This window comes from Elephantulus edwardii, unplaced genomic scaffold (genome assembly GCF_000299155.1).
Source record: "Elephantulus edwardii isolate Elephantulus edwardi_28Jun2011 unplaced genomic scaffold, EleEdw1.0 scaffold00297, whole genome shotgun sequence".
Taxonomy (NCBI): domain Eukaryota; kingdom Metazoa; phylum Chordata; class Mammalia; order Macroscelidea; family Macroscelididae; genus Elephantulus; species Elephantulus edwardii.
The window spans coordinates 134,388-148,694 of NW_006400047.1; the positions used below are offsets into that span (position 1 = coordinate 134,388).

Genomic DNA, 14,307 nt, shown 5'->3' on the forward strand with positions numbered 1-14,307 from the left:
CTCAAAGAAAAGATACGCAAACAGCTGACAGTGAGCACAGGAAAAGATTTTCAACATTATCATTAGACATGGGGGAGATGCAAAGCAAACCTGAGAATGAGCGAGCCGCACAACCACTAAAAAACCCAAATAAGGGGAGCTCTGGTGGCCTAGTGGCAAGATGCTGCATTGCAATCCCAGAGGTACACGGTTCAAATCCAACAGATGCTCTGCTGGAGAAGGAGGGGTAATCTCCTCCTGTACCAGTCAGATCTGATTTGATGGTACACGTAAAGAAAATAATATTTTAAAAAAAGAAAACCCAAATAAATCCACTGCAGCTGAGTTACTACGGACACACAGCTGTCCCACAGCGCAGAGTGGAACAGCCCTAGGTAGTTTCCAGAGCTGGATCCTTTATGGAAACAGAACCACATCTTCCTCAAGAGCAGCTGGTGGGTTAGAGCCACCAACCTTTGCTCAGTAGGTGAGTATTTAACTACAGCACTACAAGGGATGCTTTCTCACAATCAGTGTTGTTGTTTTATATCATCAAGCCAGAGGCAACCCATAGCTGACGCACTAGCAAGTTTTCAGAGGCAATAAATTGCACAGGAGGAGACTGCTCATCTCTTTCCCGTGCTGGATTTGAACCACATACCTCTACATTGGCAGCACAATTCCTTACCACTATCCCACCAAAGCAAAACCAAGAGGATGACTGTAACAATAAAGACCATTGAAATAACCAGTGTTGTTGGGGATGTGGACAAACTGGATCCCTCAGACGCTGCTAGTAGGACAGTAAAATGGTGTAGGCCCTTTGGAAAACAGGTTTTCAAAAGCCTCAAATTAATTGCTGTTGAGTTGAAACTGTCTCACAGTTGACTCTCCATTGGGTTTCCAATGTGGTAAATCATATGGGAGAAGACAGTCCATATTTCTCCTACAGAACAGTTGGTGGATTCAAATTTCCAGAGAGACACAATTCCCTACAGACTATCCCAACAGAGCTCCCTGGACAGCTAGGCCCTGGAATGTACTCCAACTCACAGTGATCCTACAGAGTTAAAACAGAATGGTCCTACATGGCTTCTCAGGCTGTAAATCTAAATGGAATCAGATCACATCATTTTTCTCCAGATGGATAGTAGGTGGGTACGAAATGCTGACCTTAGGGTTAGTAATCCAACACATAACCTACCATGCTATTAGGACTCCTCTGAAGTGAAACATCCACACAAAAACTAGTGGTCCCAGCAACATTTCCAATAGCCAGAAAGTAAAAGCAATACAAATGTTCATCAAGTGATGAGTGGATAAGCACAATGTGAAAAAGCATTTGACAATAAACGGGAATAAAATCCTATCACATGCAACAACACAGGTAAGCCTTGAAAATAATACAGAATTAAAGAATGGTAATCACAAAGGACCCCATAGTATATGATTCCATTTATATAAAATGTGCAGAATAAGCAAACATACATAAACAGACAGATATATAGATATTTGAGGGGATACAATTCTGTGCATGACTTGTTTGGTATGTGAATTATATCTCAGTAAATCTTGAAAAAAAATTAAAACTAAAACAATCATTACACTACATCTTCACTGAGTCTCCACTCTATAATAAGAGCCCTTATACCTACCTTGGAACTCTTCACCTTCACCTTCTGTTCCTCCCCAAGGAAACTAGTCCTAGCATCCTAGTAAATGGATAACCCCTAGGAAAGCTGCTCTAAAATGAAATTCTGTAAGGGAAAGGGAGACTTTTACCTGGCATGTCTTTCATATTTAAATTGGCTATATTAAAAATCTAAGTTGGATATGAGAATTCTAAGACATTAGGAAGGAATTTAAGTGTCCACTGGCTCCTAAAAATTCTTCCATTTCTATCCAGATCGTAGGAAATCTAGCTCCATCATGGAAACTTCCATTCTCTTTTAGTTCTGACTTCAGAGCGCTTGATGGAAGAGTGCCATTATGTTTCACCAGCAGGTGTCACTGTTTAACGCTTCCTATATAACAAACCAGGTTTGGGTACAGGACAGAAAGGTGGTGCATAACTCTTCATTCCAGTGAGTCAGGTTCGACCCATTGTTGACCCTTGAGCAAGTTTTCAGAGACTATAAGTCACGGGGAAGGAGACTGTTTATCTTTCTCCCATAAAGCAGCTGGTAGATTCAAACCGCTCATTTTTGTGTTCACAGAATAATTTCTTACCCACTAGGCCACCAGAGGTAGACTGTACTTAGAGTTACTCCTTCCAAAGAACACAGAAAAGAAAGAAAAAGTAACTATCAAGTGAAGAAATTTGACAAACACTACCTCATTAAGGTGATCAAAGCTAATGTCAATAAAGATCACTTTAATAGTACTGTTAGGTGCCAGCCAGTCACCTATGGCTCATAGAGACCCTATGAACAATAGATCTGAACCTTGCCAAATCCTGCATCGTCTCATGATCTCTGAGACGCTCAAGCTCATGAGAGCTGCTAGGCAGCATAGAGCCTGCTCTGACTCACAGCAGCCGTATGGACTACAGAAGGAAATCCGGGCCAGTCTTGTACCGTCCTCACAGTCTCTGCTGTGTCAGTCCCCGTGTCGATGACCCTCAATGAGGGTATTCTTCTCTTTCGCTGATCCTCTACTTTTCCAAGCACAATATGCTTCTCTAGGGACTGGATCCTCCTGCGACGATGCCCCAAGTACACGAGATGAAATCTCACCATCTTGCTTCTCCAGAGCTCTCTGGCTGCACCACTTGCAAGATGTTATGTAAGATGCTAATAATGTAAGATGTTAATAAGAGAAACTGGGTGTGGGTATGTGAAAAACTCTCTGTACTATCTTTGTAATAATTCTGTAAGTTTAAAACTATTCTCAAATTAAAAGTTTATTTTAAAATAAGAAAAAGATATTCACTGCCAATTTGGCCAAATTAAAATTCTGTTATGAGCAATAATTTCAACTGTTCAAAGACTTGTATTCCTTCTTCAGGCATATTTTTAAATAATTAGAAGACAGAAAAACAAAACCTCAAGCTTGGAGAACAGAGGGGAGAAGGGAAGGGGAAACCAGAAATCCTCCAAGGAAGCACAGAATCCTAGATGAGTCCCACCGGTCCTATCACCCTGGCAACTTTTTGCCTTGAAAAGGCAAGATTGTACACAGCATCTCTTCCATCCATGGGAACGGGAGAAGGATTGGAAAGGACTGTGGTAACAGGAACTCTGGTATCATTCTTATTCAATCAAGGCTTTCCCTGCATGTTACAGCCCCTCTGAAGAACTCTGTGGCCCAAACTACCCTAAGGTCCCCAAAGCCCAAAGAAACATTTGAGGTCTAAATAGTTATTTCTACTAAAACCAGGGAGCTCTGATGGTCTAGTGGTAAGCTGTGCTGCAATCTTGAAGGCATGCAATTCAAGTTCACCTGCTGCTTTGTGGGAGAAGGATGGGAAATTTCCTCCTGTGTGATTAACTGTTTCTGAAAAGCCATTGGAGAGTCAGCTATGGGCCAGTTCCAACTTAATGATACATACAACAACAACTAAAAATAGTTGGACAAGAACTAAAGAAGTATAAGCAGACTTCATTTTCTTGCACTTTAGAGAAAGTCTATTTTCTTACAAACCGATGCTTTGTAAAAATCCCGTGTTAAGAAAGTCTAGCTCTGGGTTACAGACCCTCACCCTGCTTGTTCTCACTGCACCTGTGCCAGCTGCAGCCATGCTGTTTTTTTGAGAAATGTCTTTTTCACTCTTTCTGAGTGTTCTTTGCTTGGTAGTAGCTTCAGCTACTTCACAGCATGATCAAAGTTTAGATGAGCAGCGGTTTAAGTGGAAGTCAACATACAAGAGACCCTCTGACACGAATGAAGAAAGCTGGAGGAGAATAATTTAGGAGAAAAATGTGAAGATGATTGAATTGCACAATCAGGAGGACAGCCAGGGCAAACATGGCTTCTCACTGGACATGAATGCCTTCAGGGACATGATCAATGAAGAATTCAGGCAGGTGATGAGTGGCTTTAAAAACCAGAAGCACAGGAAGGAGAAGGTGCTCCAAGAATTTCCCTCAGATAATATCCCCAAATCTGTAGACTGGACTCAGAAGGGCTATGTGACTCCTGTGAAGAATCCGTGTCACTGTGGTTCATATTGGGCTTTTGTGCAACCGGTGCCCTTGAAGGACAAATGTTCCGGAAAACTGGCAAACTTGTTCCATTCAGGGAACAGAACCTGGTGGACTGCTCGCTGCCTAAAGGCAATGAAGGTTGCAATGGTGGCCTAATGGATTATGACTTCAAGTATGTTCAAGACAATAAAGGCCTTGATTCTGAGGAATCCTATCCATATCTTGGAACAGACACTGAAGTCTGCCACTACAAGCCCGAGTTTTCTCCTGCCAGCTTCACTGGCTTCGTGGACATCCTTTACAAAAGAACTGATCCTTTGGGAAAGAATTTATTGGAAAGAATTGATGACCTACAACCAGGAGAAGATAAAATAGATGAATGGGATCCTCTAAAAATCAAATCCGTATGCATATCTAAAAACTTCTCCAACAGGGTAAAAAGGGAAGCCACCAACTGGGAAAAAGTATCTGGTAATGACATATCAGGTAAGGGACTTATATCCAGAATTTATAAAATACTTGAGCACCACAACAAGATAAAGGGAAATAATCCAACAGAAAAATGGGCACAGGATATGAACAGACACTTCACTGAAGAAGACATTCAGATGGCTAACAAGCACATGAAGAAATGTTCAAAATCCCTAGCTCTAAGAGAGATGCAAATCAAAACAACTATGAGATATCATCTCACCCCAGTCAGAATAGCAAAATTTAACAGAACAGCAAGCAACAAATGCTGGCGAGGTTGTGGAGAAACTGGAACCCTTATTTACTGTTGGTGGGAGTATAAAATGGTGCAACCACTATGGAAGGCGGTATGGTGCCTTCTCAAAAAGTTGCAAATAGAGATACCATTTGACCCAGCAATTCTGCTACTGGGAATATACCCCAAAGAGACCATAACTGACATCCAAGCACATATATGCACACCCATGTTTATCACGGCTTTGTTCACAATAGCAAGGAATTGGAAACAACCTAAGTGCCAATCCACAAACGAATGGATAGAGAAGCTGTGGTATATTCACACAATGAAATACTATGCTGCATTGAAAAACAAGGAACTCATGCAATATTATTCAAAATGGGTGACTCTGGAGGACATTATGCTGAGTGAAGTATCTGAGTCACAAAAGGACAAATATTGCATGGTGCCACTGTTGTAAAACAGGACTGACCTTGGGGTTGGGGAGAGACTGAGAAAGATGGGTTCAATAATGTATACTGCATTGAAACAGATGAGGGAGAAAACTGTTTAAAAGGGATATGTGATTAGGTATTTTTGTCATGACAGGAGTCTAGAGCGAAGGCTACATGACCTGGGCGAGGGCTTGTAAAACAATGAAAGAGTTTTTCTTTTACTTTTCCAAGAGGGTAGTGTACTAGGGGGGAGGGTTGGGAGGGGAGAAAAGTGCAACAATGAATGGAAATCCAAAGTCTCTGTAAATTTCTACTGAAATTAATAATAAATTTAAATTAAAAAAGAAACTAAAAAAATTTTAACACACACCTACAATTGCACACCCCTCTCCAATAAAAAGAAATTAATTATCATTTATTTTAAAAAAAGAAAGAATTGATGAAGGCACTGGCATGTGTGGGTCCCCTCGCTGTTGCTACTGAGGCTGGTCTTATGCGCTTACAAGTCAGGAATTTATTTTGATTCATCCTGCATCAGCAAGCAACTGAACCATTGTGTTTTGTTGGTTGTCTATGGCTTGGAAGAAACAGATTCTGACAGCAGTAAGTTGTGGTTTGTCAAGAACAGGTTGGTCCAACTTGGGGTGCAAAGAGGTACTGAAACAACCACTGTGGAATTGTCACTGCAGCCAGGTACCTTGTGGTGTCTTAATTGATGAAGGATCCAGGACCACCTTTCTGAATGGATTTTACCTTAAAATGAACAATCTTTATTGTCTGGGATAAAACACTTTAATTATTAAGGATACATTGTGATTTGAATCCTGTGACATTTTTACACTAGTAGAATCTTACAACTCTATAAACAGTTTTGTAATACTGACTTCTTAATGCTTAAGACTTTTTAATGTAATTTAAAAAAAAAATGTGTGTAAAGTCTTAACCTTTTAAAATAAAACTTATGTTTCCTATGTTAAAAAAAGTCTATTGGTACCATTTTCCACACAATGTGTGTTTACATCTCTGTGTCACCTTTTAGTAATTCTCCCAACATTCAAAGCTTTTTCATACTACTACTGTACACTTACTGGATTATAGTATGCTGTACACATAGCTTTTTCTATTGACTGGGAAACAAATAAAAGTCATGTGACTCATTTTAATGTAATATTTTCTTGGTGGGCTGGAACCAAATCTCCAGTATCTCCAAAGTATGTCTCTATGTTGATATTACGATGTTGTTGTTGTTGTATGCTACTGAGTTGCTGCAACTCATAGCAATCCTATGTACATTAACTCTGAAACCTGCCCTATCCTGAGCCAATCTCATTGTCTGTGAAAGACCCAATCCCATTTCTCCAGTCACTGAGTCAATCCGTCTCATCCTGGGTCGTCTTCTCCTGCACGGTCCCACCCTCCCAGGCATGATGTCCCTCTCTCTCCAAGGACTGGTCCCTCCTGGCCACGTGCCCAAAGTATATGAGATGGAGCCTCATAATCCTTGCCTCCAGGAAGCTGCCCAGTTTCACCCTCTCCAGGACAGACTTGCTTGTTCTCCTGGCAGTCTGTGGTATGTTCAACACTCTCCTCCAGCACTACAGCTCAAAGGCATCGAACCTTCTTCTATCATACTTAGTTATTGTCCACGTCTCTGATGCATAGCAATTGCAAAGACCATAGCCTGGATCAGGTGCACCTTAGTCTCCACACTGACACTGTTGCTCTTCAGTACTCTAGAAAGGTCCCTGACAGCAGATTTTTCCCAATGAAAGTCATCTTTTGATTTCCTGACTAGGTGAAGTTATTAACAATCTCAATCAATCTCTTCTCCAACCATCATGAAGCTGTTAATTGGCCCAGTGGTGAGAATCTGTTTAAAAATATTTGCTTTGTTGTTGTTGTTAAAAAAAAAAGGTGCATTTATAAGTAATAAATAAATGTTAGTGTTCGAATAAAGAAGATTTGATAGGTGTTTTTGGTTTTGGTTTGTTTTCACTGAAACCTGTTCCTGAATGGATTGTGTTCTCGGTCCCTGTTCTTTGAAGAACGCATGCTTAAGGAAAACTTGCCAACTATAATCAAAGATATTACCCTTCTTCCCTGGTTCAGTTATCAGAACCCAAACAACAGAGTCTACAAAGGAGACTGAAGCAATGGCTTCAGTCAGCTTTATATCTTTAAATGTCAACCTTTAAAGATAGTAAATGAAAACTAAAGCAATCCATACTTTAAAAATTTGTCATAGTAATTAAAATCTACCTATTGACCCTACTTTCCAAGAAGCTGGCCTATTTAATAGCAAATTAGAAAACCAAAATTCTCTAAAAAAATATTCAACATACTATACGGTAACCATAAACATAAAATGTTTTACATACACTGTATGCGTCAGTCTGGAAGAACATGTATGGTTGAGTCTAGTCATAGTCTAGGGTGAGAGGTCAGTGTACAGCCTCCCAAAAGATGATGGCGGGAAAGCAAATAACAAGTGTAATGACTTACTACCTACGGGAATGAGATGAGTGGGCTGGGATTCTTCCAGTTTGTTCCTCAACCAGTCAAAATCCTGGTATCTTCGACGAACAGAATATTCTGGCAGGTCAAACTCTACCCGAGTACTCTGCAAATAAGAAGAGAATGGAAAAGAAATAAGCATAGGGAGTAGTAACAGATCTTGGCTGAAAAGCAGGGGAAAAAGTTCTCTTAGAATAACCACATGGGGTAAGAACACACTTTAGTTCCACAAACATACTTGCCAAATGGCAGAGTTTACCAACATAGAATGTGGCGTCCTGGCCACAGAGCCCAGTTAAAAATTTTAAAAACCTACAATTAAAATGTCCAGGATATTTTCTTTTTTAAAAAAATTTTTTCCTACCCTTAGGAAATTGGATTCAACTCCTTTACCATACGGTGTATAAGCATTTTATTCACTTTCTCTGAACTTAACTTTGAATTCTTTAACCAGAATAATTCCACAAGAGATGATATTGCTACTGAACTCTGTGACTCTGTGAACGAATTCCTGTCTCTTCCTTCTGCTAAATTTGCTGTGCTAAATCTTGCCAGAGGCAGAGAGGGAAAAAAACAAACAAAAAGTAAAGATATCAGATTGCTGCTCATTTATGAGCCAGAGTAGATAAAAATAAAAATGCTTTTGCTTAATTCGCTAGATTCTGCCAGGACCATAACCTTAAAACTGTACTATATTTCAGATACATAAGAAAAATATGGATGGAAAGAATTGTAAATTGCCATTGTACAGCAGGAAAATATTAACACTCCCGTGTACTTTCCTACATTTTTAAGTGTTTCTGAAATGGAACCGACTGTGCAGTATTTTAGAAAATTAAATAAAATTAAGTTGATTTTATATCAAAAGATTTTTATGTACTAATTTGTGCAAACTGAAATTCAGTCTCAGTTCACATTCATCTGAGCTCCAGTTCTTGGACTTACATCAGCAGCCTGTTGTACTGCCTGTTGATCTTAGGATTTGTTGGCCTCCAGAGCATATGAGTAAGCAGCCTGTCAAATAACCTGCCAATTTTGGGTCTGTCAGCTTCTGTAGTTACAGAGGAGCCTTCAACCTGACGTCTGAGCCATGACCTTGAGATGTGCCAGCTTCTATAACCACGTGAGCCATTTTCTTGAGTTTGATCCATCATCAACAATCTAGAGTCTCTCTCTACCCAGCTTGCTTGCTTCTCTCTCTCTCTCTCTCTCTCTCACACACACCCCCACACACCCCCACACACCTGGTTTTCTTTCTCTATAGGGTCAGACCTACAACAAGTAATAAAAGCTTATTTGAAAGCACATCAGCAAAGTACTGCCAGCAGTCCAGGCTGGGTTTAGAAGGGGTTGTGGTACTAGGAATATTGTAGCTGATGCTAGATGGATTTTAGCTGAAAGCAGGGAATACCAGAGGAATGTCTATCTGTGCTTCATTGATTATGCAAAGGCGTCTGACTGTGTGGATCATAACAAACTGTGGCTGACTCTGAGAAGAATGGGAATCCCAGAACACTTGATCATTCTAATGAGAAACCTATACTTGGATCAAGAGGCAGTCGTCAGAACAGAGCAAGGATACACTGCATGGTTTAAAATTGGGAAAGGTGTATGGCAGGGATATGTCCTATCTCCATACCTTTTCAATCTGTATGCAGAACAGTATATCTGAGAGGCTGGACTCTATGAGGAGAAGTGTGGCATCAGGATTGGTGGAAGATCTATTAACAATCTGCGTTACGCAGATGACACAATCCTGCTTGCTGAAACTGAGGAGGACCTGAAATGCTTGCTGCAGAGGGTCAAGGACTGCAGCCTTCAGTATGGATTGAGGCTCAATGTCAAGACGACAAAGATTCTCACCACTGGACCAATTGGCGGCATCAGGATGGATGGTGAAGAGATTGAGATTGTTAACAACTTAAGTCTGCTTGGCTCCACAGTAAACACTCTTGGCACCAGTAGCCAGGAAATCAAAAAACATATTGTGATGGGAAAGTCTGCTGTTAGGGACCTCTCCAGGGTACTGAAGAGCAATGGTGTCACTCTGGAGACTAAGGTGAGTCTGGTACAGGCTATGGTCTTTGCAATCACTTGTTATGCATCAGAGAGTTGGACAATGACTAGGGAGAATAGAAGGAGAATTGATGCCTTTGAGCTCTGGTGCTGGAGAAGAGTATTAAATGTACCATGGACTGCCAAGAAAACAAACAGATTCGTCCTGGAAAGGGTTAAACCGGGCGGCTCCTTGGAGGCAACGATTCTGAGGCTTCGTCTGACATACTTTGTCATGTTGCAAGGAGGGAGAGGTCCTTGGAGAGGGACATCATGCTTGGGAGGGTGGAGGGATGGTGCAATAGGGGAAGACCCTCTATGAGGTGGATTGATTTAGTTACTGGGGTAATTGGGATGGGTGTGTCAGAGGCAGTGCGACTGGCAAAGGAGTTGTACACAGGGTTGCTATGAGTCGCAAGCGACTCGACGGCACATAACAACAACAACAACAACAAAGTGTCTGGTGGCCTAGTGGCAGGAAGCTGAGCTGCAATCCCAGAGGTTTGTGGTGCTCTGCTGGAGAAGGAGGGACAATCTCCTCCTGTACCTGTCAGATTCGATTTGATGGGACACATACAAAATAATAAAACAAAACAAAAAAAAATTTTTTTTTAAACTGTAAGTAAAAACCAACAGAAAAGAGAGAGATGCTCAGAATCTCTCATTCAGTATTCTGCTTATTTTTACCACAACTTTTTCTAGAAAATATAACAATACATTAAGTACAATCAAATGACATAAATCAGAAGTAGGTGAGGAGGGGAAAAGAAGGACAAACAAAGACACAGAGAGATAAAGCAGAGCTAGGAATAAAACTAGCAAAGTAACTGTGGAGTGTGGTGCACTTTTCCAATTAGGCCACAGATATGACTTATGGATTTCCAGGGTAAAATTAAGTTATGGGACTTGAAGCATTTCTAAAATACATAGGCCAATAAAACATCAACTAGGAGTTTGTAGTATAATTTTCCTCTGAATATCAGGTTCCGACTTAGAGAAGAAAATCGTTAAGATAAATATGTTTATATCTATTTTCCAGTATCTGTAAACAAAAGATACTCTTGGTGGCACTGTGATTAAGGCATTTTATTTCTAACTAAAAAGTTGGCAGTTAGAATGAGGCGATCTACTTCTGTGAAGATTTAGAATCTTGGAAACTTTATATGGCAGTTCTATTCTTCATTACCGAACTGAGTCAAAATTGACTCCATCTCAGTGGGTTTTGTTTTGGTTTTGTAGTAAGCAATTTTTTTTTTAAAAAGAGAGAGGCACACCCCCCCACTCTAACCAATACTTGCTACATTTCACACTTTTCAATTTCTACTACCTTCAACTTTTCAGTCTGTTTGAACCGAAAGTTCTTTCTCATTCGGTCCATCTGTCTTTACTTCTTCTCTATTTCGCTTCAATGCCATGGCTCATAACTTAAAACCTTTACATAGCAATATTCTAAAAGCCACTTCCCTACTGTCTATTCACCCAACTGTGGCAAAAATGTAGCCATCACTTCTTACTATATGTATGTGGGTACTGCTAGAAGGAAAACAAAACCAGGCAAGTACATGGACCGACACAAAAAATTCCAGATCTCCAACAGGATCTTCAGTACTACCAAACAATCCTTATACCTCCCTAAATCAACTCTGTTCCTCATCTTTCACCTTAGTTATTAATAAGCCAAGTGCTGTTAGATGCTGCTGACACAATTACAATCCATAACAATTCAAGATCAGAATCTTGCCCTATCTTGTACTATTCTCACAATCTGTGAGAAAATCTGTGAGGAAAATTTTATTACAAACTCATAATTGATGTTTTATTCCAAATCCATTGCTGTAGTCACTGGTCAAATGATCTAGCTGACAGTCTTCCTCTCTTTTTACTGACCCTACACCTTCCCTAGCATTATACACTTTTCCAAGCACTACCTCCTCCTGATAATATGCCCAAAGGATGTGGAACACAGCTTCACCATCTTTGTCTCTAAGGAGTACCCTGGTTGTACATCCTTCAAGACAGATTTGTTTATTCCGTTGGCAGTCTATGTTACACAAAATACTCTACCCCAACACCACAACTCAAAGGCACAGATCTTCTTTGGTCTTCCGCATTTATTTGCCCAGCTTCTGGATGCACAGGAAGCAACTGAAAGCCGTGGCTTGCATTGGGCATACCTTGGTCTTTAACCTGATATCACTGTTCCTTAGCACTTTTAAGGAGGTCCTTGACAGTCGTTTCCCCAGCATAACACATCTTTTGATTTCTTGACAGTTGCTACTAGGGGCACCGAGTATGGATTCAAGTAAAATGAAATTGCTAACCATTTCAATCTTCCCTCTATCTAGTATGATATTGACCATTAATTCAGAGGTAAAGACCTTAAAAAAAAACAACAACAACCTAGTAGAAGTTTTAAAAACCTCTAAGACCCTATTTAAACTTCCTCCCAAAGCTTATTAGAAAATGTTGTCATCTATATACAGAGAAAACTGCAGCTGTAAGCAAAGAATTCCTCAACTTCCTGACACAAAACTTATAAACTTTCCTTCATTCCTCCCCAAACAGAGGTTCCTCCACCATCTGAGTCAATCCCCCCAGGCCTGCTCAGGATCCTCTCTCCTTGCACCTTCTCAATGGCTTTCACCTCACTTATCACCCAAAGTCACTTCTCAAGCAACACTGTCTACCTGACACAAACACGTTCAAATCACTTCTGTCCTAAAACAAGAAAATAAACACAAAACCTTCATTTAAACTCATACCTCTCATCCAGCTACTGGTCTTTCTCTATTCTTGCCATCATTACCTAGCTACAAACACTCATTATGTCTTCTTTTTCTTACTTCTCATTCACCCTAACCCCCTGCAAACTGGGTTCTGCCTCCTACATCAATGAAACTGTTTTTACCATTGTCACCAATGACCTTTTTTACTATTAAATCTTTTAATTTACAATCCTTAACTAGTATTGGCTTCTGTACAACCTTTGGACTCAGCTGACCACTGCAGCATCTAAGCAGAGAAACTAGTCAGGCCCTCTGACTGGTGATGATGAATGATCAGTGGCAGGACAACGCAAAAGGAGACTGGCCACCACAGGAAGCCAAAGGCGCCTCCCTGTTGCTGGAACCTCCAGTATGTTCCCGCATCACCAGGAGATTCAAGAGCCAAGTCATTGTACTGGACCACATGCCGAGGGTGCGGGCCACTTCTCTCAGAAACCATGGTCTTTAAAAGTATTACACAATTACAAAGGTCGTGAACTCTGGGGACAGACAGACCTGAACCCAAGTCTCAGCCGTACCACAGATTAGCTGGATTTCCCTGAGCAATTTTCTCAATTTCTCTGTGTTTAGTTTCTTCAGTATCTACTGTCAGTATCTACTTCACTGAATGTGAAGTCTGACAATAAATTTATAGAATCTTAGCTCTGAAAGTCATATAAATAATGGCATACAAGCGTTATTTGCTGGCATAGAAATTTCATCATAGTATTAAATGAATTTAGGAGATTAAAAAATTCCACTTTTAAAAAAACAGATGGAAAACAGAGTTCAGAAAGTTATCAATTATCCTTTTTGGCTGGTAGGTTTATCACTGCTTGCTCTTTTGCTTTCTTCTCTTTGTGGGCTTTTTTTATTAAATAATGAAAATATTACTTGTGGGTTCTGAAAATAAAAATCAAGGCAGTGAATAAAATAAAAATTAAAAGATTTCTAAATTGGAAGCAGGAGTGGCACCCACTTCCTAAATAACATGCCTCCAGTAACCTTATGAACTTCGAAAAATGTCTACAGTTGTAGAGGGGCTTCAAGCCTTTTGTTCATAGGGTCGCTATGAGTCGTGCTCAACTCAAAGGCAATCAACAACAAAAACAACGCAAGGGTGGGGAGCGGGAATTATAGCCCATGGAAAGTGCTCAATTATTATCTAGTACAATGATGCATGGAGAAGACCCAGGCTGGTTCTCCACTGAAGGGATGACATACAGATGGTTCAGATTTGGAGGGAGCCTGTTTGCCCACATTTACCATCAGCTTGTTTTAGCCCAGGCAAAAGGAGGCCTGTAATCATCAGGAACCTACATAAGTACAGAAGTTAAAAGCTCAAAGTAATAAAGCCAGCATTTGCACTATCTTGTCATCTGAGATAGACTTTTCTTGAGAACCTCAGCAGACACAGAGGTTTCAGGACAAGATCAAGAGTTGCCAATCCTGTGATCCTGTTTGTCTTACCAGCATACACCCTTAGACAGTCTTTAGCACAACTTGCTCCAGAAGACAGAAGGCTCCAACAGCATTATAGCAAGACGTTAAAACGGGTGGTACTATCAGTAAATAGCAGGACTCTGGGTTTGGAACCAGAAGTGGAAGAAATGGTGGAAAGTAAAACTCAGTTGTGCAACAGGTTCTTTTTTTTCCTTTTTTTTACTTATAGGGAAAATTTGCCTTCCTTTTTTTTATTTTATTTT

General features: G+C 40.3%; 1 protein-coding gene and 1 pseudogene across 1 annotated transcript in view; one reads left to right on the top strand and one right to left on the bottom strand.

Annotated features, from left to right (window-relative positions):
• SNX30 (sorting nexin family member 30) overlaps positions 1–14,307 on the bottom strand; it is a 133,925-nt gene that overhangs the window by 48,002 nt on the left and 71,616 nt on the right. The window contains exon 3 of the mRNA XM_006900840.1: positions 7,777–7,887. Coding sequence (XP_006900902.1) covers positions 7,777–7,887 — 111 coding nt within the window. The remainder of the gene's footprint in view (positions 1–7,776; positions 7,888–14,307) is intronic.
• Positions 3,735–5,928, top strand: LOC102876036 (annotated as a pseudogene).